Here is a 27,824-nt window from a genome sequence, read left to right as displayed (position 1 = left end):
GAGTTATCTATGGCAATGTTCAGACCTAGCTCTGAGCACCCCATAAAAGGCAAACTCCTCCAGTGTTCCCTTTCTCCATGAGGACTCCCCAGACCAACCAGCACTCCCCCAGTTAATAGCATCGAAAGCCTGCATTGTGTGCAAAGCTCTGGGCTGGAGACCAGTGGGTAGTAAGGCGAACACGTTCTTAGCCCTGTGGGGCTTACAGCATCAAATACCACAGGATTGAGTGGTAGGAAACGAAAGGCAGGTGGTCCTATAATCAGCAGGTGCAAAGACATGGCAGGAGGCAGCTCAGGAGCGAGGGGCTGTAAGTCAAGGAGGTGAAGGGGAAACCCAAGGCTGTGGACGATTTTCACGGGTCAGTCTAGTTTGGTGCCCTCCCTCATATCATATTCAGACGAACCTACTTTCTACCTCCAACATGAAGTGTAATATTTATGTCATAAAATTATTTTGAAATATTAAAAAAAAAACTTTGCCTTCAGTATTATTTGGTTCCCAGTAACAATAATTTATCATTATCTATGGTTTCTCCAATCATTTTGTTCCTTGGGGAATTCTTGGTCTGTGAGGAAAATGAACCTATAGTTTATTGTTAAATGTAATAAAAATTTTGAACAGTAAATTTGACTATACATATCTATGAAATACATCTGCAAGCCTATATATATATTATAAGCATGCAGATACATTTCATAGATATAGAATTAAATGGTGATTAGCTTCAAACAGTTTTCCTTACATATTTTTAAGCCAATAAGCTGCTTTTCCAAGTCTTCAAACATTTCTATAAGCCCTGAAGTCTCTGGCCACAGTGTCTAATGATGAAAAGGATTTTGGAAAGGGAGGTGGGCAAGACGGGGAAGGTTGGGAGAGCTAGTGAACGGCCTTGAATGGCAGGGAGGGCATGGGTGTCCCTCCAAGGGATGTAAGAGGACACGGGAATGATGTAAGCCAGGGAAGAAGCAGGGCTAGACTTGCACTGGATGGTCACCCTAGTTGTCCCGTGGAGGATGGATGGTGGCGAGGACACTCAGTGGGGAGAGGACTGTCAGCAGGATCAGGAAGGAGGTGGCTGGCAGACGGGTCCAGGGGAGATGTGCTGGGGCCCCTCCCAGCACGGTGAGTGTGAGGATGGAGAAGACAAACATGCTCCAGGCAGGCAGGCAGGCAGGCAGGGGACTTAGGGAGAGCACCTCTGAAAGCTCCAATAGAACAGGGAAGCAGCACTGGCCACAACTGAGAACACTCTACCCCAGACACCTGGGGCTGCTCCCCTCTTTGGGACATGCTCACTGAGGGCATGAAGCTATTCAGGCCAGAGGGTTTCTAGGGAGACGAGGATGGACAAGCAAAGGAGTGTATCTTTACTACACTCGGTCCAACACACCCAGCCAACACCAGTGCCCCCAACCTCAAGTCACCATCCTTCCCCTCTTTACACATACATATTCATTCAGGCCTCACAACAACCCAAGGAGATGGACACTGTCATTCTGAATTTATAGATGAGGAAATGAAAGTCCAAGGAAGTTTAGTAACTCGCCCAAGGTCACACCACTGCTAAGTAGTGAGAAGAGAGTTTGAACCTGGAAAATCATACTCTTCCCACAATACCCTATTGCTTCCAAAGCCCACTAACATCAGGGCAAGAATATCACTATTACTGACACTGAAGAAAGATTTACAGACGACATCTTATTGTACGAATGTCCTAAGCATTTAAATTCATTGACACATTTAGTCAACATGAGGCTGTTGCCTCAGCATGACAACCCAGTGGATCCAACAATGCCATTTTGTATCTGTTCCTAGTAGCACTGGGGTCTGCAGATGCCCCTCCCCTACCCCGAGAGGGCCCAATGAAATAGAGCGAAAATGGAAAGACACAGATGTAGCAAAAGGAAATTACACTTAAAAATACAGCACAGCCTGTCAGAAAAGAAGTGAAAATAATCATCCATCTTAGAAATTAACCAGGTGACATAAACCTGGTAAGACAAAGGTTGGTAACAGGTGTAAAACCCAATGTGCGACGTCAATGAACTGTGGTGGCAAAGAATCCTCAGGGGACGTATGTGGGCAGGACGGTAAAATCAGGGAAGAAGGGGAGAAGCAGAGAAAATGCACAGTAGGAGGTCTGACCTGGTGTGAGAGGAGTCAGGGAGAGGGGGAAGGACCCCAAATGACTCCAGTTTCTGAAGTGGGTGGGCAGGCTGCTGTTTATCAAGCCAAGGCAGGCCATTGGGCATTCAGCCTGTAGGCTTGAGGTGGGTGCACGACAGGTAGAAAAAGCAGTTAGGGGCGTAGACCTGGAGCTCAGAAGAGAGATGGGAATGGGTCCATATCGTGTTGAACAGGGAAGACATACTCAGGGAGAGTAATGTGTAAAGAAGAGAGAACTGGGTAGAGGACACTGTCCCAAGAGACATCCACCAGTACAGGAATCAGAGACGAGAAACAGTGGCCACATGATCCAAGAAGCTGGATGGAGTCTGTATTTGAAGAACAGAGCTGACAGTTGCCTTGAGGAGGTAAGGGTGGAAATCCTCCCTCCTGGCCCAGGTAAGATGGGGTTTTCCTAGGCTCTGGATGCACGACCATGCTTTCAGAGGATGAGACAAGCAAGACAGGACTGCCCTAAGGAAAACAGAGGAATGGATCCGGGAGGGAAAATGTCAGGTGCTAAAAATTCAGAGCCTGCCTAAGCCAAGCCTAAAGAAAGATAAGACCCCGCAAATATTTGACATGTGTTAATGCCAACAAGGGAGAGAATTGATTCTGCTCCAAACAGGGGGCTGCACCTTGTAAGCGATGATAAGAAAGAAAAGCCATTGATTATCAGCTCCAAACACCAAACCGCTTCTTTGCAGAGTTATTGTCTCAGGGACACAGAGAAGAATACGAGAGAATGCAGACTTGTAATAGTTATAGATGATCTGTCCAAACAAACAAAGTGGCTCATCCGCTGTTGAGGGCAGGGTGTAAATTGACCCAGTTGCTGAGGAACTGTCTCAAAGTCTTGGAAATGCTCGCTGACCCAGGAATGATACTTTCAGGAATTTATTGCAGGAAAAATGTGAAATATGTGCACACAGATTTGTGTCTAAAAGGATGTTAATTACAATTTCTAAAAAATTAGAAGACTTGATATGCCCAAAATGGAAGTCAAGAGTAAAAATCAGTGGTACGTCTGTATTAAGAGCATGTCAAGACTTGAAGGAAAACAAAGACTTGAATTGAAATTTCCACGTTCTCACCCCCGTTCCACCCATCCAGGCCACTCTGGTTTCTGCCTCTCTGTTCCCTTCAGTAACTGCTCGTGTTAACGCCCAGGGTGCCAAACCCAAGGAGACCCTTTTAGAGTACATCTCACTAGACCTTTAGATCTTTTGTAACTTTCTCCATCCTCAGTTCTGCTGTTGGCTTGAAGGTACCACGTTTCCCTCCTGCCCCTAGCCGTTTCTCAGTCGGCTTTTGCAGCCCAGCCCCCTGGTGTTGGCACTGCTTAGGGTCCCCTTTTCTCATCTCCCCATGGAGCCTAGATTGATGACATGTACTACCAAGGCTTTGTAAGGGGAAACGCGTGCTTCAGGGGAAAACTATGCACTGTCTACATCACAAGTTTCCTTGGTATCTGATTCTAATTCTACGGGAGCTACTTTACAACCTTGCAAGTTGTAGATAACTGATGGAAATGCAGGATAATTTTTGTCTATAGACATGGAAATGGTTCTGTCTGGTGGAGGAACAATCTTCCCCACTCACAAAGGGGGGAAAAAAAAGCCAGTTTTGCATCTATTTGCATATCCGCGTCAATATTCCTCATCTATAAATGTCTCTGATTTTTGGATTTTCCTCTATACTCATTGTGACTCCTTACCAGTTTCCTCATAAATGAATTAAATAAAATCATGCTCATGTTTACATCTGTATATAGAGATATGATTTTACCTTTTCTGGAAAATAATCTTTCAACAGTTTTAAGTGCTATAGAGAGTCAAAGAACTCAAATGGATGTCTCTGTTCCTGACCCCACCCCCCGACTGATTTGTGTATACACAGAATTGGTTGTCTCTATTTGCAACAGTCATGTTCTACAAAGTTGCACTGAATTAGCAAATACTGAACCACAGTTCCTAGGTTCCTGAGAGCCTCGGATACATTTTTGTCAACCGATCAATACATAACTTTGTTCTACATGTGTTTTTGTTTAAAGACACCTTGTTTAATATATATTGTTAATTCATTAACATTGAACTCACAGTCAATAGCTATGGCTCACACCTGAACAAAGGTTACCCAACACATGCGTTTTCCCTGTGAAGCATGCCACAGCCTCCTGCACTTAGGGATACCAGACAGCAATTCAGCACTATGCTTGGGGGCCATTTTAAACAGAAAAATCACCAACATAAAGCACAAAGATGGGAAGAAGCATGGCACTGAACAGACCGTGAAAAGGATATTGTTTACAGTAGGGGGCAGAGCGCCTCCTTGTTCAGCCTTAGCTGGGAATGTGTGCATCTGGCAACTCAAATTTTTCACCTCTCTGCATGTGTGTGTGAATGACCGTGAAGGCACCATGAGTATTGATTTTGGTGTTACAATTACATTTCAGCAGATAAATGAATTTGCAAACATGGAGTCTGCAAATATTGAGGGCAGAGTATATTTCTGTACCTACGTTAAATGTAATGTACCTCTCCCCTTAGTTTCAGGATCTGTAAAAACCAAGACTGTCTGTTTCATTCACCATGCTACCTACTTAGTACCTATCTGTATTTACTGAAGTAAAAGACAGTAAGTGCATGGGAAAATATACATTATATACTGTTAAATAAAGAAATCAGCTATAGAACATGTGCATGTTGGCTCAGTTTTGTGCAAGGAGATGTGCATGTCCCCATTACAAAAAACAAAAGCCACATAAACCATTGGAAGAATTCTACCAAAATCTGGAATAGTTATCTCCAAGTGTTGATGGGTGGTTTTTTACATTCTTTTAGTATTTTTCTGTATCTTCCAAAATAAAAATAATGAAAGCATATTTCTTTGATCATCACTATCAAATACCATTCAAGTGTGAAGAGCTGCCCTAATTTTCCCACCATGTACAGTAGAGTCTGAAGAATTCCAGGCACTCGAATCTCTCTAACTTGCAAGCAGACATCTTAGTCATCATCTCTCCAGTCGGTTCATATCTCATTCCCAGATCTCTCTCATCCCCAAGCACTCTCATGGGTAATACCTTTCATCTAGTATCTTTGAAAAATATATGGCCAGAAATGAGTTTAATGCTCTTGGCGTACTACAGGTGCAGGTGTCCCACTGCCCAGTCATTCTGAATCCTAAACTCCCCACAATACAGAATATCATTACCTTGTTAGCTACACCTGATTCTGGACACCTACTCACCCATGCTTCAAACCTCTAGAGGTACCAGCCAGACAGGGAGGTGAAATGCACAAAGCTCTGTCCTCAGGGAGTTTAGAGTCTAGGACAGCTCAAGACTGTGGGATGGCCCTTAACTGCCTGTCAAAGGCTTTTAGATGTCTACACTGCCATGGCTTTGATTAAATGCTGTGGGGTGGGTGCAGTGATCAAGTGCATGCACAGAATCCACTATAAAAGGCAATTAAGGGTCACATTATTGACTTCTTTCTTCTTGGGGATATTCCTCTGGGATCACTTTTATTGTGCTTAGTTCATACACCAACCTATATAAAATAGTCTGTGCCAACTTTAAATGGATTTTCTGCTTAACCTTCAAATTAAAAAAAAATTCAATTAATCAGAACTCCTGCCTTCTCTCATCACCCCCACCTTCCACACAAGCCATCAAGTTAATCTAAGATTCACAGCACAATGAATCCATCTACAGTGGCCAGAGGGCAGGATTCATAAGAGCCTGGGATCAGGAGCTGTTTTATTTCACAACTATCCCAAGATCTGAGGTCTGTGGAAGGTCTCATAATGCCTGAGAGTGTCAGGGTCCCCCAGTGTAAAATGGTGGTGATTATCCAAGTTAGTCTCAGAGTCATGGTGAGGATCAACAGCGATAATGTTTATGAAAGGCTCTAGAAAGACAGTATTATAAAGGGTTTGCAAACGTGGGTGGTTTTGGCCACTTGGACAGGGCTAGAACTCTCCTCCCAAAATGAGTTTCCCTAAGTGTGGTCTGCGTGTCTGTCCTGCAATTACGTCAGGTTGGGGGATTCACAGTTAGGGCCCCCTCCCTGACAGGCTTTCTTTTGCGAAGCTTTTTTGGTTCAGGCTCCCAGCTTCTTTCTCCTCCGCAAGAAGAATTCCCTCCTGCCCTCCCCAATCCTTCATTGTTTGGGAGCACTGTAAGCTTATTCCACCAAAGGTGCAGGGATCATAGGTTAAACAGTTGTCAACCAAGTTGATACTTCACAGAATACCAAAAGCAATGCAAACCCCATACTAATTAATGAGTTAAATATAAAGCAAGAAACACTTAAAAACATCAACTTGGTAACAGTTTTTAATCACTGATTGATGCCTTGGTTTCCAAATTTCCTGCAGTGCAGTATGTATATGTGTGTGTGTGTGTGTGTGTGTGTGTGTGTGTGTGTGTGTGTGTGTGTGTGTGTGTGTGTGTGTGTGTGTGTGTGTGTACACAACATCTATGCCTTCAACACTGATTTACTGAGTGTGTACTATGTGCTAGGAATGATTCTGGGCACTAGTGATGAGAACAGATGAGGGGATTGTCCTCAGGGAGCACACAGTCTAATGAAAGGGGCATGCAGTAAACAAGTAGAAAGAAATAATTAGATAATCACAGACTGGGATAAGTTCTGTAAACAGCATCATAAATGGCTTGAAAGGGGAGTGGGAAGGAGAGTAATTTAGATTAGGGTGTCAAGCAAGGTCTCTCTGTGAAGTGACCTTTAAAGGGACATGTAAGGGAGGAGGATGAGCTAGCTAGTGAACAGAGTGAGTGGGGAGAGCCCCAGGGAGAGGGAACAGCTTGGGCAAAGGCCCTGAGGCAGGAAAGAGCATGGCCATAGTGTTTTTGAAAAACAAAAGACTTGAGTAACAGAAAAAAGACTGACATGGCAGTTGGCACACGTGAGCAAGGCAGAGGGAAATGCAGAAGTGGAGGTTGTAGGCAGACATGAATTAAAGTAGACTTGAAATATCACTTCATGCTTACGGAATTGCCAGATTTTTAGAAGTGATAGTACACAACTCTGTCAAGGTTACCCTGAAAGTGCTCATATCTTTATAAAATAGCATAATTATTTCATTGAAAGCAACCCGGGAAACGCAGCAAAAGCCATAAGGATGTCTCTACTGTTTAATACTGCACTTCTTGAAATTTAGTCTAAGAAAGTAACTCAAGCAGAAGGTTACCAGGCAGAGAGATGGTGACACTTCGGAAACACCCAAATATCCAACCACACAGGAATCATTAAGCAAATTTTGGCAATCAGACTCTATGGGACACTATGGAGCCATGAAAACAATGTTGAAAATTTCCTTAAGAACATATAAAGTATTTACTTCAGTGCTGAGTGACAGGCAGGGACACAGGATATGGGGCATAATTACATAAGAATGGGGTCGGTCATATGTGGAATCTAAAAAAAAAAACAAACAAACAAAGGATAAATACAAAACAGAAACAGACTCACAGACATAGAATACAAACTTGTGGTTGCCAAGGGGGTAGGGGGTGGGAAGAGATAGACTGGGATTTCAAAATTGTAGAATTGATAAATAAGATTATACTGTATAGCACAGGGAAATATATACAAGATCTTACAGTAGCTCACAGAGAAAAAAATGTGACAATGAATATATATATATATGTTCATGTATAACTGAAAATTGTGCTCTACACTGGAATTTGACACAACATTGTGAAATGATTATAAATCAATAAAAAATGTTTAAAAAATTAAATTAAATTCAAAAAAATCAAAATAAATAAAAATAAAAAAAAGAATGGTGTCGGTGATGGAAAGGGGCTATGCACTAACAAAAAGAAATTAACTGGTATATGAGACACATCTTCTATTTTCAAAACTTTGTTTTGATGTCGATACTGCTTTACCTTTTTCAAATGTGACAAGGACAAAGAAGGAAGAACAGCAGCAACTCTCATAGCAGCTGTAGCAACTGTGCCTGCTTTTAGCCCTGGGTCCAGCTGGGAAAGGGCCGGTGGGAAGAGTGACAAGCTTCTAATGATTCAAGACATCCCCAGCAAGGGAAAGCCACGTGGTGATTGTGGATGACATCCAATTGTTGCTGGCACCCCACAGACCTTCCAACAACCCCCACTCTCAGTTCCTGCCGCAGCTCCCCTTAAGAACCTCAGGATGCCCGAGGGTCAAGCCAACAGTGGGTGTGATTCAGAAACCGGGACTGACACTCTGGTTCCCCTCTTTTCTGGCATGTGCGGTCAACTCCTCTGCATCAAGCCAGGTCTGTACTCAATGGTGCACATACTCTATCATTCTTAGTGCAGCAAGACCTCTGCATTCCAGAATGCCAGTGATGGGCAAGGCACCCTGGGATTCCTCTGGACATAATTTTGGCTGAGGGTGCACATGAGACTCTTGAAATTGTCAGCCCTCTGGGAATGCAGCAAGTGGCTAACCTTTGCCCCTTGAACTCACTGCAGTGAAGATCCTGGGGTTTACTTGTGAGAAGGACCTTGGTAGGGAGAGAGAAAGAGACCTTCTAGGGTGTTAAATTGCCCAAAGCATCTACTAAGTTCTAGGCATTGTGCCAGGCACTTAGTTATGGAGCCAGGTGGGTTAAGAACAAGGATCAGAGTCAGACTTAAAGGCTCTAAACTTGGCCACTTCCTAATAAGCCTCAGGACTTGGAACAAAGTACTTCACCTTTCCAAGCTTTGGTAGTGATGGTGATGATGGTATGTAACTTCCTTCTGGCGTTGCAAGCAAAGTCAATGCAATATTAGTCATCATTAATATTAATGACCCTTATTTCTATCCAGTGAGATTAGCGGTATTACTCCATTTAACAGATGGGTAAACTGGTTCAGAGAGGTTAAGCAAATCGCCCAAAGCTGTGTAGCATACTAAGGGCAGAACCTGGATTCCAACTCAGATGGAGCTGCAGACAAACCCCTCGTTTGACCATCCCTTTCTCCATCTGAACACAGTGTTTTAAAGTTTGGTTTGCATCCCAGGGCTCAGCAAATGTGCAACTGTTCCTGTACCTTCCAAGAATGTCAATGATTTACTAACTATGATAAAAATAACCTCTCACATTTATACAGAGTGCTTTACAATTTATAACAATCTTTCACAGTCACACTTGACTTTAAGGGGGAAACCTACTTTTAAGTTGTACAAATTTTATAACATAGCAAAATGAAAAGAAAACACTTACAGTGACCCATAATCTCATAATATCATATATATATATATATATATATATATACACACACACACATATATATACACATATATACATATATATATACACACACACGTATATATACACATATACTCCTATATATGTAAATGTGTTGTCTGTGCGTGCACAGTAATGCAGACAGATAAAATACCTTTTTTAAGGGAGGGTTGTTCCCATTAAAGTAAAGGCTTCGATCCCAGCATTAGCTGCCCTCTGTACACTGCCCTTTAATGTTCACCTTGATGCAAAAGATGTGCAAAATGAGGACTGAGCCTGAAGCTGGAAATTGATTTGGAGGAAGTTGAACTGCTCTGGAAATTAGAAGACTCTGCATCACCTATATGTGATCTGGGAGGGAGAAGGGAGGAAAATGTCAAAAATCCCTGGCCCCTGAAAGGACTTTTAAAGCTGGGAAAGGATTTTGAGTTGTCTGCTCGGTAGCACAGCAATGCAGTCTCTTGCCTGTGTCCCCCCAACACCAAGAGAGGTTCTACTGCTGCAGGAAACAGTCTTGGGTTCATGCAGCTTTGGGAGGGTGGTGGACAGGGGCCAGTTTCACATTTGACTCCATTTGGACAGCCAGGAAGGAAAAACAGAGTGATGTTCTGGAACTCAGGGTAGCTGGCGTATCGAGGGGTCACATGTGCTTCCCTGGGAATCTCCAGACATTTTCAGGGCAGGATCAGATCACGTGCAGGATCTGGAATGGGGGATTCTGGTCAGCACTTCGCAGCTCTATTGGATAAACTGGCACTCACTGACATTCAGGCTGCATATTAGTATTTCAAAAAAAACTGGGACAGCAATTACATATGTGGTTTCGCAAGCTGATTTTTTTTTTTTTTTACTTATCGTAGCATGAACATTGATCCATGCCATTAGATATTCCATAAAAACATGATTTGTAATACCAGCATAGATGTCCAATGTGTGCATGAAAAAAAAAGTATTTAACTATGGTCCTATTGGGGAACTTAAGTGATTTCCAAGTTTTTTCCCCTTACATACAGTGACCTCGGTATACAAACTCTTTTTGAGTAGCTCTGATTATTTCATTAGGGAAAATAATAGCAAATTGTTCTCTAAATACGCTGTGCCAGTTAACCCACCTGCAGAAATGTCTTTAAGAGCCTGCTTCACTGGTTCTTGCCAGTGCTGGTTATTACTACTTTAAAAAAATACATTTGGTCATCTTATAGGTTAAATGCATTACTTGATTATCAATCTATGACACTAGACACTTTAAATTTGTTCTTAATCATTCATATTTTGTTTGGCAATTGCCTGTTTATACCTTTTAGCCTCTTTAAAAAAAAGCAGCATGATGACATTCTATCAACTTGTTAGAGCTCTTTATGCATAAGAATATTTTTCCCTTTTTCTCAATTTGTCACATATTTTCCCACACCCAGTTTACCTATTTGCCCTTTGAATTTTGTTAATATAGCACAGAAGGTTTTTCTTCTTCCCTTTTTATATACTAAATTTGTAAACTGTGACTCAGTGGTGTATGCATTTCTTTTTAATGAACTGTAAGTCCCTCCTCATACAAGAACAGTATTTTCTTTGTTTTCTTCCGGTTCTTGCTTTTTTCTGCGTTTAAGCACTTAATCAATCCAGAATTTATATAGCATATCACGATATCTATGCAATGCATTCTATTTCCTTCCAAATTATTAAACAATTAAAGGATACTATGTGTTAAGCAATTCTCCACTCATATAAACTTTGAAAGCCAGTTTCACTCTATGCTGGATTCTTTTCTGGGCTTTAATTATTACAGCTATAATAAACTTTGATATTTCACAGTGAAATCGACCTCCCCACCACTTTTTCAAAGCGTTCTTCACTACTTTCTCCTATATATTCATTCTTTCAGGTCAATTTTGAAATCACTTTGTCAAGTTCCAAGAAGACGCTCATTAGGGTTTTGACTGCAACTGTATTAAACCCATAAATTAATTTGGGGAGAATTGATATCTTCACAATGTTAAATTTGCTAATCCAACAGCATGATGTTATCTCTCCATTTATTCATGTCTTGTTTTATCATTCTCAATAAAGTTTTATAAGTGTGTGTGTTTTCATACAGTTTCTGCACATTTCTTGGTTTACCCCTAAGTATTTATATTTTAATTGCATTTGAGAATAGGATACATTTTATTCTATTTTATAATGGTTATTACAGGCATATAGCTATTGATTTTTGTTTATTTGCTTTGTGTCTGAGCATAATACTGAAATCTCTTAGAAGTTCTAATAGCTTTTTTTTTTTTTGGTTTAGTTTATTCTCTGAGGCTTTGAGGCTATTAAGAACATTTTCTGCTAGAAATAAGAAAGTGCCTTTCCATTCCTAGCTTACTAAGAATTCTGATCAGTAAGGAGGGCTGAATTTTTTCCAATTACTTTTAGTCTCTCTGGAGAAGATCAGATGGTTTTTATCCTTTGACCTATTCATACGGAGCATTAGACCAATAGTTTTTCTAATATTCAGCATTTTTCATCAGTGCATTTCTGGTCACAGTGCCTTATGCTTTCATAATGATGCTGGATTTCAGGGTTCATATGAGAAGGAGCTTGAGCTTTGCAACCATGTAATGAAAGATTCAACTCCTAGCTGGGCCATCTGAGCAGGTATATGGCCCGGGTCAGTCACTTATCTTCTAGACAGTCAATGGAGGAAGTTACATCCACCCCACTAGGTCGCTGCAGGAATTACAGGTAAAATAGTACTCGGAACAAGCTCAGTACAATGGGCCTTGCCTATTGCAGATACTCAAGCAGGGCAGCCGCTGTCTTCATTACTACAGTCATCCGTCTTCTTTGTGTTATTTCAAGATTTCCATAGGTATAGGGTTGACTGACCTTCAATTTTAGTATATTTGGGGGCTGTGTTTTTAATTCAGCTAACTGGACAAACAAACAAACATTGTTAGCTTTTATTATCATCAGTACCCTTCCCTGGCTCACTTTTTCCTCAAACTCAACCTTCAAAGTTAGGAGGGATAAGGGAATGTTTACCAGGGTGTGTTTGTTGACTGACTGTACTTCACCTCCCAGGTGGCCCTAGTTCTCTAGGAAACAGAGGGTGGCAGAACAAGCTGAACATAACAGGATGATTAACAAGGCTTTTCTTGTTACTTTGGAATTTTATGTAAGGCTACAAAACCAAGAAGAGTTACAAGTAAGTAAGCACTGCCCTGTTCTACGGAGGACAGCCAAGACCATTCCCATCCTCCCCCCGCCCCCTTTAGCAGGTACCACTGCAGCCACCTCTTGGTCCTGCAGCCACACATTAAAGACTCCAGAACACCTGCACAGCCACTCATCTGAGCTTCTGCATGAATCCACAGCTGTCTGAGAAAGTAAAGAGAGCAGCAACTAGAGAAATCCTTTACAGCAAGTCCACAACGCCACAGTGAGGGAAATCTTCCCAAGCCTGAGATTATTTCTAAATAACATTCATTAAAGAGCTTCTATGGCCTGGGCTCTCTGCTAGGCAGATCATTTATCTCACTGAAGCTTCACAACAAAATGGAAATGTGTAATCTCCCGCAAGTGGAAGAAAAGAAACTGAGGCACTGAGAGGTGAAGTAACTCAGCCGTGATCATCCAGCTAGCAAGGAAGGGCCAGCTTGAAATAAAAATCAGAACCTTTTTAGTTCTAAAGCCCCTATTCTTTTCACTAAATTCTAATGACTACTCTCACTTCATTGAGCTCAGCTATTGGAATTTCTTTTTTATCCCCTTGGAGAAAAGAGAGCGTTAGTCTCATATCACTTCAAGTAGAAATCCATAAATATGTAAATAAAATATAATGTGCAATCAACCCTCAGGTGGAGGGAACAGGAAGAGAGCCCTCCAAATCAGCAGTGCATGTCTCATCTCTGCTGTATCAAGTCGCTTTTCACTAAGAGAGCCTGGACTCTGTGAGACCACGATGAAGTGGGTTCCCAGGCAAGGGCCCTTCGATTCACGAGAGCAAGCAATCACAGGGGGGAGCTGTGATCACTTGGCCTGCTGGATTGTTGGTGTGTGATTCCACAACTGTGATGTGAAGAGAGCTTTCCAGGGCCTGGCTCAGGCAGGGCTTTTGGGGATGAAGGGAAGGTTTCTGGGGCATAAAAGAGACAACTTTAGGTTGCTGAAGACCTGTTTTTGAGATAAGGAGGAACACGCTCCCTGAGAGTAAAATCAGAATCCATAAGTGGGTGTTGTATGGAGGTAGATTTGGGTGAAAATAAGGAGAGTTTCTTCCATCTGATGCCGGGTGATCATTTTAAGATATCAGTAAGCAGGTGCTCAGGCCATTAAAAATGGTACCTGCAAAAAAGATGCAGGACCATGTTGGACCAGGACGGTGTCTGCACCTCTCATCTTCTTGCCGGCCTTCCTCACTTACTCATTATGGCTCCCATTCTCAATGCCATTGCCCTCGGCTCTCCTTGAGGACTCCAGATAGTTGATGCTACTAACCTGCCTACTGCCCCTACTCTTTTAACCTAATGGATACTCTCTGCTCCCACATAGGACCCCATTCAGAGTCTTATGATAACCAGGCTAACACTGGGTAGAGAAGGATAATAACCACCCAGGACTCTCAGCAGTGACTTGTCTTCCACGAGAGAACATGAACATCCCATCAGAGGGGGCGTTCAAGGTGAGACTGGGCGGGCACCAGAGAGTCCTTCTAGGACCCAACTCCCATTATTGGACATCTGCTGTTGGGGATGTACCAGAGGAAACCACCCGCTGTCCTAGAGCAGAAAACCTCTGAGAGTTCAGACTACAGTATGTACAATCATCGTATTCTGAAATGGGACTTCCTGTGGGATGACGAAAAACAACAAAAGAACATGGCCCACCCTTCCACATGCCAGTCAGTCCAGAGAAACAGACAAGTAAGACTTCCGGTTTTGAAATCATGATGCATAATCAGAACACCCACAACAACAGTAGCAACAAATAATGATTTGTTTCATTACAGGCATCTAAAGAGCATTTTTGAGCTTTTCAAAGCACTTTGATGTACATTAGCACGTTTGCTCCCCAGGCCTGCATCTCAGGAAGGATGGTGAAAGATTAAACTGAGCAAAGGGAACAAAATGATGAATGAAAAAAAAAAGATGAACGAGGCATCTCAAGAGAACAGCATGAAGAAAGAGAATTACGTGGCTTTCATTGGTGCTAAGAAGTTCTTTTGATTTCAAAATCCAGGTGCAATCAGGTAGTTCTCATGGAAGAAGAGGTAATCTGCTGGTCTCTTCCGAACTCCAGATTTACATATTCCATCACCTGCTGTGAGGCTTCACCTCAGACACAGCAGATTCAAACCTGAACTAGCTTTCTGCTCCTAATCCATCTTCTGTGCTTTCCATCTCAGAAAACAGCCTCATCATTCATCTCCCAGGCATCCAAAACAGAAGCCTGGGAGTGTCATCTCTCTTTTTCCAGATTCCTACATGAAAATCTGTCCTGGTTCCAACTTAACTGGATAAAGGTCTTAATCTGAACTCAAGACACCGTGTTGGGAGGCTGTTCTATAGCTAAACTCTTGACAATCGCTCTCCTATGGGTGAGATTCTGCTCCCAGTGCCTCAAGGATCTACCTGGTGACCTGTCAGACCTGCTAGAACCAGAATACATCCCCACCTGCCCTTGCGGAAATGGGCCCACTGGTATCTTCTTGATACACGAGCTTGTAGTTTCTAGTTGCACGCCTCTGCCTACTTCTAGCATGTCCTTCCTGGGCCAGCCTCTGCCACCAGTACCCAGCACAGAGTTTGGCACATGGGAGGGACTCAGTAGATGTTTGGTGAACAGGACGATAGCGGCACTGTGTGGCAGCCATTCATTCTCAGCTGGTCTCCATAGTTACCAGTCTTCCTATCACTCAGTCCCACCCTCAAGAGGACACTTGCAGAGAAAACTCCATCAAACCATATGATGGTGAGCTCCTTAGGCCAAGAGATTTAGCTGTAAGAACATAAGTGACTTTTAAGGTTGGTCTGATGTTTCTGTGCCTCAGTTTTTTCCCATTTGCCTCTCAGCGATGCCACAAAGATTAAGCAACAGAATGGGTGTACTACCAAAGTGGCATCTGGGGGTGTCACAGTGTATTAGTGGTCCTTACATTTGGGTGCGCACCAGCATCACTAAGAGCTCCTCAAAGCACAGATTGCTGGGCTCTACTCCCAGATTTTCTGATTCACCAGGTCAGGGAATAGGGCCTGAGAATTTGCATTTGTAACAAGTTTCCAGGTGATGTTGATGCTGTTGGTCCAGAGACCACACTTCGAAAATCACTGCTCTAGGTCATTTTGCCAGCATTGTTTTTCCCATGCCAACTTTGTTTTTCTCCATGAAGGATGCTATTTCAATTCTCAACTTTAAATTTTACTCTTTTTGCTGTTTTGTTGGAATCTTAACCCAGCCTGTAAATTCCTCTGGGCCGAAATTATACCTTCCACGCTCCACACACTCTCATTTTCTATTTTCTAAAATAATGAGTACATTTCCAGTGCGATTAATAATAGAATAGAGAAAAGGGGAAAAACTCAGACTACCAACCCCAATAAACAGCGTCCACAAATGGATATAAGCCTTGGAATTCTCTTAAAAATTAATTATGAGGCAAGGAACATTCTACCATCAGTAGCAATAGAAAAGAAGATTATCTTTTTGATGACACATTTTATAAAGTGTGGGTTATTCAAGATTTTAGGCATAACTTACTTAAACACCAACATTTTTTGAAATATAAAACCACAAACAGCATTTCAACCCATAATTTTTATAGTGATAGTCAGACAATTGTGTTTTCAACATGTAAAATCCATTACACAGTCGTGGCAACAGTTTGCAATAGACTGTAAATTTTTATTGAGATGATCATCTTGCGATTGAATTTCAAAATGTATTATATGATCATCAGCAAATAAGTCCGTGGGGGCTGCTAAAGTGCTTTGAATATCATTTATAAAGATCAAAAACCCTGGAAACCCTGTGGAAAGAGAAAAGTCTCATCGGCAGGATCAAATCAATTATTTTTATGGGTGACTATTGAATTGCAAAGCTGAGATAAGGTATTACCTGGTTTAATAACATATCCTTATGTCTTATTAAAGTAGTAAGTTTCATAATCAGGTTTCAGTGAGGAATTTTACCAAAGGTCTGTTTTTGAAAATAATCAAGAAAATGGTTATCTCCATTCATCGTAGTGGTTCAATGCCATTCAAAGGAATATTCCCCAGTAACAGAAACACTAGCTTTGAGAAACATGCTACCAAGATGCACTACTGAGATATTTAAGAATGGTTGCAGCCAATTCTGCTGTAACGCTTGTTTTGACAACACAAAGGTCTTCCAACACACTTGATATATTAGGGAACAACTTGAGCATAGCACAAATTTCACATTTGTTATGTGTTAGTTTGATCATAGAAACACCAGTGAAGCAGAAAACTGCACCCAGCTAAACTGAGCCACACAGGCATACACAAGACGCACCCACCTCAAACATCTACTTGCTCCCTCCGTTCATGGTGTGTGTTACGATCCACACGTGGTGCCACAACTCACCCCCACTTTCAGACAGCCCTCCTTCACCACTGCACCGTAGCTCACAGGCTGCAGCCTCTCCGACACCCACTTCCCACAAGCAAACTTCTGGATGTTTCGAGGTAATACCCCCTTTGTGTTGCAGTATTTACGCACAGATTAGCCATTAACATGTTCACAATGTGCTGCAGCTTTTCCTACTTTCCTCTCTTTTGGAGCATTGTGCCCTAACCCCACTTTCCCCCATGAACCCAGTGTCTTTTATTGCATAACTCTGAATAATGCAGGGATTTTTAGGCATATGCATGTTGCATTACAGCTGAATTGACTGTGTTTTAGTTCTCTTTTTGTTCCATGGAAAACACTGTGCAGATGGTTCCTTCTCTCCCCACCCGGAAGTTGTCAGGGATTCCTTTTCCCTCAGAAGCCAGTGGCCTGGCTTACACAGGGACGTGAATATTTCCCTGATCTCCCACTGAACACCCCCAGCTCTGTATACCACGCTAATGGCACATAACTCTCTATGCACCAAGGTGTGACCAGTGATCAAGGCCATTAGTGTCAGAAAACCTGGGTGCAAATTCTGACTGTGTTACTGGCCAATTCTATGACTTTGGATAGAAAATCAAAAATACAGAGTCGCTATTCTTTCATTTATATAAAGATAAAAGTACTTGTATCAAATGGTTACTTAGAGAGGAAAAATGAGATAAAATAAATAATGCAACTTGCAAAAAAAAAAACCCACAAAACACTAAGTCCTTTAAATTTTTGGAGCTGCATTCAGAGCCAGAACATCTCAGGAATACAGTCAAAGGTACAACTACAGGCGACACCTCGTATCAGAGACACCACAGAAGTCTGGAGTCCTTGGGGATATAGTTGGAGACAAAGAACCTTCCCAGACGTGGTCCCAGCGAGGATGCGGTCCCAGCGAGGACACTCTTAAGCAGCATCCAGAAGCCTCAGAGAAACAGTTAGAGCCTGGCTAGAGGGAAGACTGAGCCAGGAGTCTGCAGGGACGTGGAATCCACAAGACCCTTGGAGGGACAGTCTCCACCCAGACTCTTAGGTAGGTGCCAGAAGCCCCCGAGGGACACAAGCCAGGAGGTTCTCAGGGGCTAAGAAGTCCCAGAATCCACTGAGAGACACTTTCAGAACCAGGCGGCACTCAAGATGTAGCTGGCACCAGGAGCCCCTCAGAAACAGAACTAGAACCAGGAACCTTCAGGGAAATTGTCAAAACCAAGAGCTCATTAGGGTCACAGACCCAGCCCTGGGATCCTTGGGAGCAAAATTAAAATCAGAAACACCTTAGACAGGCAACAGGAACCAGAAACACTCAGAGATACAATCCAAACGAGGCCTCAGGGCACGCTGTCAGAGCCAGAAGCCCTCAGAGATACAACCAGAGCTTGGAACCCTCAGAGACAAAGAACCAAGAGCACTCAGAGACATGATCAGCACTGGGCAGTCTCAGACGCACCGATGGCACAAGGAGCCCTTGGAGACAAAGAACCAGCGTCCCATTGGAGACATTATCAGAATCAGGAACATCTCCACAACATAGCTAGAGTCAGGCGGTTCTTAGAATCACAGTCAAAGCCAGGAGGTCCCCAGAGATGCCACCAGAGCCAGGCGGTCCTCTAAGGCAAGACCAAAACTCTGACTGCTTTTCTCTACACCAGGAAGCACACTCACATCAAAGAAGTTTAGGAAGGACTGTCACAGAACGCCAAGAGGAGGATCACTCACAGCAGCTGCCCAACCTCTCAAAACGTAGTCAGGAAGCAGGGTCCTACCTGCACACTTGGTTCTGGTGGTGAGGGGAGGCCCTGGTGGTCCAGTGCCCCCTTCCCCTGGTCGCGTGAGTAGAACCCGGATCTCATACTCCACATCGGGGTCCAGATGCCACAGTTTATAGTTGGGAGAGTCGACAATGTGGGTCTCTGCCCAGGTGCCTGTTGTGGTGCGATATTCCACCTCCTTCAGGATGATGGGGCCATCTCCGATGATGGAGTTGGCATTTGGCTTGATCCACAGGTATGTGGCCCCCACAGCCAGCAGCTCCGGGGGGGCAATGGGTGTGGGAGGCTCTGAAAGACAAGAATCAGCAAAGGACATCAGACCCAAATGATCCACAGAGCAGACTCCAAGCTGTGAGGACAAAGGATGGAATTCCAGACAGCCACAGAAAACAGCCCAAATTCCTTTCTCAACCCACTCATGTCCTACTTTAATTAACTAACTGTATGTAAATACTTGAATCAGTATTTCTTCAGTAACTATATTCAACACCCACCATTATCTCCTTCGTTTAAAGAAAGGAAAGAAAGAAGGAAACAGTGAGGAAAATATTTTTCCTGAACACTGCAAAGCTATCTGGGTTAATATTCGGTTTTCTATCCTCAAATGAGAACTTGCCTTTACTAAAGTGGAGTTTGGTTCAAAACCCAGGGGAATCTGAGGTTTACAAATCTTTTTTTTATAGGAACATACCAACTATTAGTGGACTTTCTCCCAAATAGTGGTAGGAGCCTAAGTAGCAATAGGATGATGGCCTAACAGGAATGCAGCTTCTTCCTCGACCCTAGCAGTTTCCTCCAGCAGGGAGCGTCACTGGCCACAGGGGCCCCAGTGGGAATCAGAGGTCAGTGAAAAAGTCATGCTGAATTATCTTGCGTTGCCATCTCTCTTCCATTCTATGTGTAAGTTCTATATTTTCAACTTACTAGACTAGAATTTCAACCAAGATTAATGGTGGCCTCTTTCTGGCAATTTTGAGCTCACTGGCAAAGCTGCAGAAATTAACATTTACTTTGTATGTATTTACCAGGAAATCTCACATGTATTACTTAGTGTAATTCTTGAGACATTATCACCTCCATTTTGATGGATAAAAAAATTGGGAACCCAAATGATCAGATCACCTAACCAAGATAGTGGAGCAGGTAAGGCAAGATGGGACCCATGTCTGCATGCCTGCCCAGATCAGCTTTCCCCTTGAAAGGCTGTCTGCTTCTTGATAACCATTTCCTAAAAATCAAAGTGGATGTGTATGTTATTATTATTCAGAGCCAAAAACAGCAGTGGAACAATAAAAAAGTGAGGAGGAGAAAATAAGCCCCCTTCCCTACTTCCTAATATAACCTCCATTTTTATTTCTCCACGTTCCATTCCAGTTTCTGGGCATATACTTAAATGTTTTTCATATGGTTATAGCAACACATAGACCCAATGTAGATGTTCTTTTCTTCCCTCACTTATTATATCCAAAGGACTTTGTTTATATACTATGTGGATTTTACCATCACTGTCTTTAACAGTTACAGAACAGTCCATCAGATAGATAATCACATCAATTATTCTCCAGTTGTTGGGCCCATGAGTTGTTTCAAGTTTTGCTATGGTAAATAATGCTGCAATGAACATCTCTGTGCAAATGACTCCAGTCCTTTTAGTTTCATATTTTCTTAGGACCAACTTCCAAGAATGGGATTATTTTCTCAGAGGGTATGAACAAGTTAATGATTCTTGGAGTAGAACTAGGAAGTGAAGAGTGGGGAAGGCATTTGGGAGTATTGGACAAGGTGGATTTGTTCAGTAACTTTTGAAGGGCCTCTGGGCTATGCAGGTGGGTAAGGCAGGTATCAGTTTCAGTTTGGAACTCAGGTGAGAGCTTTGGGATAGCTAAGACTCATGCAGTGTTTTCTTTCTAATTAATTATCTAGTAACGAAGATTCTCCAGAAACAGAATAATTGCTATGAAACAGAGGTGGACAATATTTTCTCAGTATGACTCGAAGCAAATCTTAAGGGACAAGTTCAAACGGTCTCTATTATAGCCTGCCATTTGTTCAGAGGAGGAAATTAAGCAGATTAGTCAAGCTAGATGCTTTTCCTTACAAAGCCATGGAGGTTATTACTCAAGGCCTTGTTATCTCAAAGGTGTTTGCAAATTGATTTTTGGATAATTTGTTCCAGGTAGAGAAGTTAAGTTGGCAGGCAGATAATTTCTGGGCTCATCCTTTGTGCATTTTAAATATATAGACCCTTTGATCACCATTATCAACTCTCCAGAGCTCCCATCAGTCTCCAATGAGGCCCCAGGGGTGATATTTTGTAGCTCTGTGATGACTCTGCCCAATTCCTTAGTATAATTATTCACAGACTGGCCCTGGCAGAATTAAGATCAGCAGGTTTCAATACTTTTAAGGCTTGAGCAAGTGGCCACATTAAGCTCTCTTCCATCGACTTTCTACCATGGTTTTTGGTCTCCTAATTCAGGCACTAGCAGTAAATTGCTGACCACCAGAAAAAGAAAAAAAAAGTATCAGTCTTTCTAAACGTTTAGTCTCTTTTCATGTATTTCTGATGGTACGTGTAAGTGTAGTAACAGACATTCCCTCAAGGGTATAAATGTCTCCATCTCAAATGACTCCCTGGTTTACATGTCACTGTACAGATTAGCCAATGCAATGATCTCTCCCTCCGTCCCCTCAAGAATATATCATGAAGTACATCCTAGTGTTTCCTGCATCTGGCACCAAGAAGCCAACAGATTATTGTTTTTTTCTCCATTTTTAGTACTTTGTTGATTTATAATTGGCATTCTTTAGAGGGAACACTTAAGTTCAAAGACAAGCAGGCTTGAGACACAGAATGATTTTGGGTGGTAGACACTACCTTTTAAAAGACCATGTTTATTTGAGTCCACTGTCCTCTCTATTTGAGATGAGCTGTTCAACCAGTGCAAGAACTCTATGAAGCCACCTAATCCAACAACTAGAGTTATCAGAAAGGAAACCAAGGCCCAGGGAGAACCCATGAACCGTTAAGCTAGAAGGAGATGTGGACACAGCATTAGAATTCAGGGCCCAGGTAGCATTCCTGCCCCTCCTTTTCTCTTCTTGTACTTGAGATGTTTAAGCGATTAACCGGAAGGATCATTAAAGAAAGTCTATACCAGAAGTCTTTTAAATTTTGGGGATGTTTAGGCCCTTATGAAAATGTATTAAGAAATTCCAGACTCTCTTCTCAGGAAAATGCACATAAGCATTATTACCTAGAGTTTTGCACACCATTTCAGGAATTCATGAATCCTTTTGAAGCCCCCGCATGAATGCTGGAAGAGTCTATGTTGAGAATAAAGGAAATTCACAGAGACTCTGCTGACAGATGACCTAATAGCTCACACTTCTTTGGGACCCTGATGCCACTCTTTGTTGCAGGGGCTAGAAGTTGGGAGCACAATAGTGTAAGGAAATGGAACTTGATGTAGTGGGTCACTGATCTAGTACTTCCAGGCCCCCAGGTCCCCAAACACAGGGGTGAAAATACACAAGCTAAGATTTCCACAGGACAGCACCAAGTAAATGTCTAGGTTCCCATGATCATGACCCCCCTAGTACACTCATAGACTCAACACCTGGGCTAATATATATTTAAAGGAAAAAGACATGACCCTGCCCATGAAATGTTACATCTGAAGTAGAAATCTTCCACAGAGGCTGTCTTAGCTTGGACTGCTGTAACAAAATAACATAGACTGGGTGGCTTAAAAAAATAGACATTTATTTCCCACCATTCTGGAGGCTGGGAAGTCCAGGATCAGGGTGTCAGCAGTTTCAGTTCCTGGTGAGGACCCTCTCCTTGGTTTGCAGACTGCTGCCTTCATGCTGTGTCCTCCCACGGTGCAGAGAAAGAAAGAGAGCTCTGGTCTCTTCCTTGTCTTATAAGGGCATTAATCCCATAATAGGGGCTCTGCATACATGACCACATTGAAATCCAATCACCTCCCAATGGCCTCACCTCCTAATACCATCACATTAGGGGTTGGGGCTTCAGCATATGGACTGGGGATTTGAGGGGGTGCATAGCAGAGGCCATGTTTTCAAATCCATCTTTCTCTCCATAAAGGACATCATCTAATTGCTGGAGTCTTGAGATGAGCAACCTGGCAGAGAGAAGGCCCCTGTGAAAGAAACCCCAACTCGTGTGTAGTCTGTGCCTCTCACATGCCAGACAGAGTGCCGCATGTTTGGAATTTAGTGGTGAAAGAAATATAGGTTGTCTGTACCCATGACTCCCAGGGTGAAGCAGTCAATTAAAGCAGTATTGACAATAAAGAGAATCCTGATGGAGGGATGACAGAAACAGTCAGGAGGCCTGTGAAGGGACCTACTCTGGTCTAAAGTTTAGGGAGGCTCTTAGAGACAGAGCTTAAGCAAGATCTATGGGGCCAGAAATTCATACAAAGTCTGTGAGCAAAGAGATCGTCCTAGGGATCCGGTAGCTCTGCGATGCTTGGGAAGGCACCATGCAGAGCCAGACTGGTAAACGGTGTGCTCTGAACACTTATCCATGCAGTCATCATACAAGAATTGAGTATCTGCTACATGTCACTCGCTGTCCTACCCCCCAAAATACACAGTCCTGGTTGCCAGGAGCTCATGTTCTAGCTTTTACTCAAGGAGGAAAAGAGGGATAAGGAGAGAATAAAGTTGATTCAGAAGCTGCTGAAGAGGAGGAAATCAGAGGACAAGCCAGACATAGGTGGATGCTTATAGATAAATCACTTGATGCACATACATATTATGTAATACTACACGGCAAGGAAAAAGGAGCAAACAACTGATATACAACATGGACTAATATCAAAAGAAAACTATGCTGTGAAAAAGAAGAAAAAAAGAAGAATGCATAATAATTCCATGTATACAAAAATTTCGAGAACAGGCAAAATTGATCTATGAAGATAAAAGTCAGAATCACAGTTACCTATGGGAATAAGTACTGACTGGGACAAGGTATTTCTGGGGTGTTACAATGTACTACTTACTGATTTGAGTGATTAAACAATAAAAATCAAAACAATTAAAAGAAAATAGTATTACCTCTGGTGGGGTGATTTCCTAGAAGGAGGCATAAAAAAACTTTCTGGGGTAATAAAAATGTGTCTTGACTAGAGTTGTGTAAGACTCATTAAACTGTACACTTAAAATATGGATATTTGGCTATATGTAAATAATACCCTAAGAAAGACTTAAGAAAACAAACAGACAAAAATATAGCTTGTCTGTAACCCAGCAGGTGGATTGGAATTAGGAAGAATGGCACTAAATCTTACTTGAAACTGAACCCTAGAATATTTGGAGGAAATGAGCCTTTAATCCTGTATCATTTCTGTCCAAACAATTCCATCAGCATCATCAGATGCTTGAACTGCCGTGAATTTTCTTAACAAGAGTTTGTTCAGACACACATCAGTTCTTAAGAGTCTTTCCACTGTGAAACAACCAACCTCCTCTCTCTACCTGGCTCCACACCATTAACTGTGCAAAGCCAGCAGTGAGTGTCTGACATCTGACCGCACTCTCTGCTGACAAAGTTTGGAACCAAATCAAGAGGGAGGAACTCAAGAGCTCTGAGTTGGGAGATGGCACTGGCCCCCTCCAGCCGGGAGGGAATAAAAGCACTTGGAGGACAAGGACCCCATGGGCCATCATCAGGAGGCCTGGGCAGCAACTGCCCCTGGCTATTCAAGGCTCTCCTTCAACATGCAGGCGGTGAGGTGACCCTTTAACGTAATTATGCTTCATCCTCAGGCAGCAATCTCCAGACCAATTCCGTCTTTCTTTTTCCTGCTGTGAGTACTTGTAACAGTTTGACTCCCCAGAAATTCCTACAGAGAGCAAAAGTGCTTCATGTAGCTGGAGAGCAAGCTTTGCACTTATGTATTGTCTGCTCCAGACAGAAATTAAATATTTTGGAAAAAAAAAAAACCTGAATGTTACTAATATGTGAAGTGAGCCCTGAGACATGTTTAAGGTAAACCTAACCTGGCCTCCGACTGTGTCTGTCACCCGCTGCCTCCTACCTGATCACCCTTCTAATTGCTTTGCTATTTACAGGCCTGTGAGAGTCCTTGGGAATGCCCCGCCCCACCTGCCAACATACCACACATACCTGCACACTGTTTCATCAGTCCCACTTCCACACGTTTGCACACACACTTTCTCCCAACTGGAACATCTTTCCTTCTGCCTGGAACCCAACCACACCCATTTTTCTTTTCAACTGTTTCATAACTACTCAGTTCTGTAGATCACAGGGCTGGGCACAGAGTAGGCATTCAAAAGCATCCTGCTGGCTAGACTTTCTACTGATTGGCATGTACACTGTTTCATAAGTAACAGACTGAGGATCAAAAAGGAGAAGGTAATGTAGGCTGGGGCCAGGGTCCGAGTCTTTCTTTGTCCTTCTCTACTAGTCAGCTGTGTGACCTTGGACACACCACTCAGTCTTCATGGTTCTCAATTTCTTCACGTTTAGAATGGAAGATGGTTCTACAATTCAAATTATAAAAGTATCTGAATTTTCTGCCAAGGACCATAGAGGTTCTATGCAGATATGTTCACTGACTACCCTGACTCTGTTGTCAACAGTAGACTCCACTCCCTCAGGCCTCTCTGGCCTATGAGGTCCCTGAACAGAAGATACAATAAGCAGATATAGCATCCAACCCACCAGGAGGTGCCCACTAGAATTAGTCTTTGTCTTTATGTATCTAGCCTAGCATATGGCCAATGTTCAATAAACATTTAATGTCTTATTTAAATGGACAGGGAAAATATTGACTATGTTTTCTTAAAATCGGAGGTTGGGGTGGCAAGAAGAAAAAGAGCAAGAAGGAAAGAGTTATAGAGAAGAGTGAATGGACGTCCAAGATGAGAATTAGACATGTTTGGAAAAAGACATCAAACTACTGGAAGAGAACAATAATCATAGACATAGCTAAAGAAAATTTCTTTGAATTAAATGAAGGTCTGAGTTTGCAGACTACAAGGAGCACAGTGGGTTACAGGCAAAAATAAACGATGAGACTCACATTTAAGCACACACTGGCAATATTTTGAAATACAAGGCTAACGAAAAATTCTCACAAGCATCTAGACAAAAAACAGATCTCCATCAAGACAAAACAAAAAGACTAAAAAAATCAGTTCTTGGTCTTCATCATTTTTGAAGCACTAGGATATAAGGGCGAAGGTGACAACAGTAATAATAATAACAAATGACAGAAGAGGCAGCTAATAGGTACTGGACATTTCTGATGCACTTGTCAATGTTCTTAGTGACTTAAAATATTAACTCATTTAATCTTCATAGTAACTCTTCAGATAAGCAATATTACGATTCACATTCTTCTGAACAGAGAAAGAGATGCAGATTAAGTAACTTGCCCAATATCAAACAATTAGTAACTCAAAGAGCCAGGATTGGGGTCAGGGCAGCCTTACTGGGGTGGGGTTGGGTCCTCTACTCCCAACCACAATAGTATAACACACACACAAGGCTTTAACGGGATGTTTCATGTCCCAAGAAATTTACAGCTAGCTAAGCTGTGGTGCATTTACAAAGCCTATAGACAGACAATTTCAGATTCTGAAAAATGCAGAAAGCATATTATTTACACACCCTTCCTTAGAGAAAAATTACTGGAAGATAGACCCCAGTCCACACTGGGGTGAACCATGACCTCTCAGATGGGGGAAGTGGGATGTTAAAAGGATCGGTCCCGTGGGATGATTACTACCACAAAACCCTTCTTTCTCAGGCAAGAGTCTAGGAAAGAATCGTTGCCTCATGCCAGACTAAACTGGAGACAAAACCCAAACTTTAAAACAAGGCCGAAAACCCAATGGCATTTAGATTGTGCGTAAAAGCAAGGAATTGCATTATAAATGGTTAACCCTTGCTTTGGCAATAACTGGAAAGACATGAAAAATTTCTCTGGAATAGTCTCTGCCTTAAACAAGAGTCTCTGAGGATACAGAAGTCCAAGTTTAACTAAGTTAAAATGAACAAAAAAATCCCACCAACCTATGCCTATTAAAATACCTGGACATAAATACACCAAAAGGATTTTTTTTTCCTTAGGGTTGTTAAGAAATGAGTACTGTTTTCTATGTTTCTGCAAATGTCCTCTAATAAACCTGCACTGGGGGTTTATTACAAAGTAAAGCATTTTAAATAAGTGAGGTTTTCTTATACACTGAGTTTTTTATATATGGGTGGGACCTCTGTTGGGGGTCTATGCCCTCCACCACCAGGAGTATTTAACAGCCAGTCTCCCCTCTCATCTGCCCACAAAGCAGGTACCAGGTAGCAGGAATCAAGAACCACAACTGTGTCCATTTGCCAAGCCAGTTCCCCAGCCATAGCTCCCACATAAGGAGAGATCCTGGCTGCTCCTGGCCCTGCTCAGAAGCCTCCACCGTTGAGACTTGATTTCTAGGTGGCCCTCTAATCAGAGCAACTAACATTCTACAGTACTTGACCTGTTTCCCTGCACTCCCTCCAGGGGACCTAAAAGCAGACTTTGTTTTACTCCCATTTTACAAATGAGGATGCCGAGGCTCAGCTACGTTAGGCAACCTGCCTAACCTCACAGAGCGAGTAAGCAGAAGTACGTTCAAACCCAGGCTTTCTCAAAGTCCGCACTCCTTCCTCAATACTGCGCCCACCCTCTTTGTGCTGCAGGTGTTGACATAAAAGTGCGCTTCTGTGTCAGCTCCGCAGCCCGTGAATTCAGCAGACTGAAAGCGCTCGCTGAGGCCAAGCTGCGGGCCAGGTGCCGTGCTCAGAACTTGACTTGCATCACCTTGGTTAATCCTGGCCAACTCTTTCAGGCAGGTGCTATTATCAATCCCATTTTAGAAATTTTTATTTTTTTTAAAGCCTTGAAGCTTGAAGAGGCTAATGGCTCACAAGAAGGAGGCTAGTAAGAAAAGGAGCAAAGATTTAAACTTAGGGAGATCTCAAGGCAGTGTTCATAA

General features: G+C 42.5%; 1 protein-coding gene across 8 annotated transcripts in view; it reads right to left on the bottom strand.

The window, feature by feature from the left end:
- PTPRT (protein tyrosine phosphatase receptor type T) overlaps positions 1-27,824 on the bottom strand; it is a 939,599-nt gene that overhangs the window by 478,519 nt on the left and 433,256 nt on the right. For all 8 annotated transcript variants that reach the window (XM_031433788.2, XM_031433792.2, XM_064475672.1 and 5 more), the window contains one exon: positions 18,786-19,079. In XM_031433788.2, coding sequence (XP_031289648.2) covers positions 18,786-19,079 — 294 coding nt within the window. The remainder of the gene's footprint in view (positions 1-18,785; positions 19,080-27,824) is intronic.

The sequence above is a fragment of the Camelus dromedarius genome, chromosome 18 (assembly GCF_036321535.1).
Source record: "Camelus dromedarius isolate mCamDro1 chromosome 18, mCamDro1.pat, whole genome shotgun sequence".
Classification (NCBI taxonomy): Eukaryota; Metazoa; Chordata; class Mammalia; order Artiodactyla; family Camelidae; genus Camelus; species Camelus dromedarius.
Note: the sequence above shows the minus strand (reverse complement) of the source record. Positions and strands in the feature narration are given on the sequence as shown.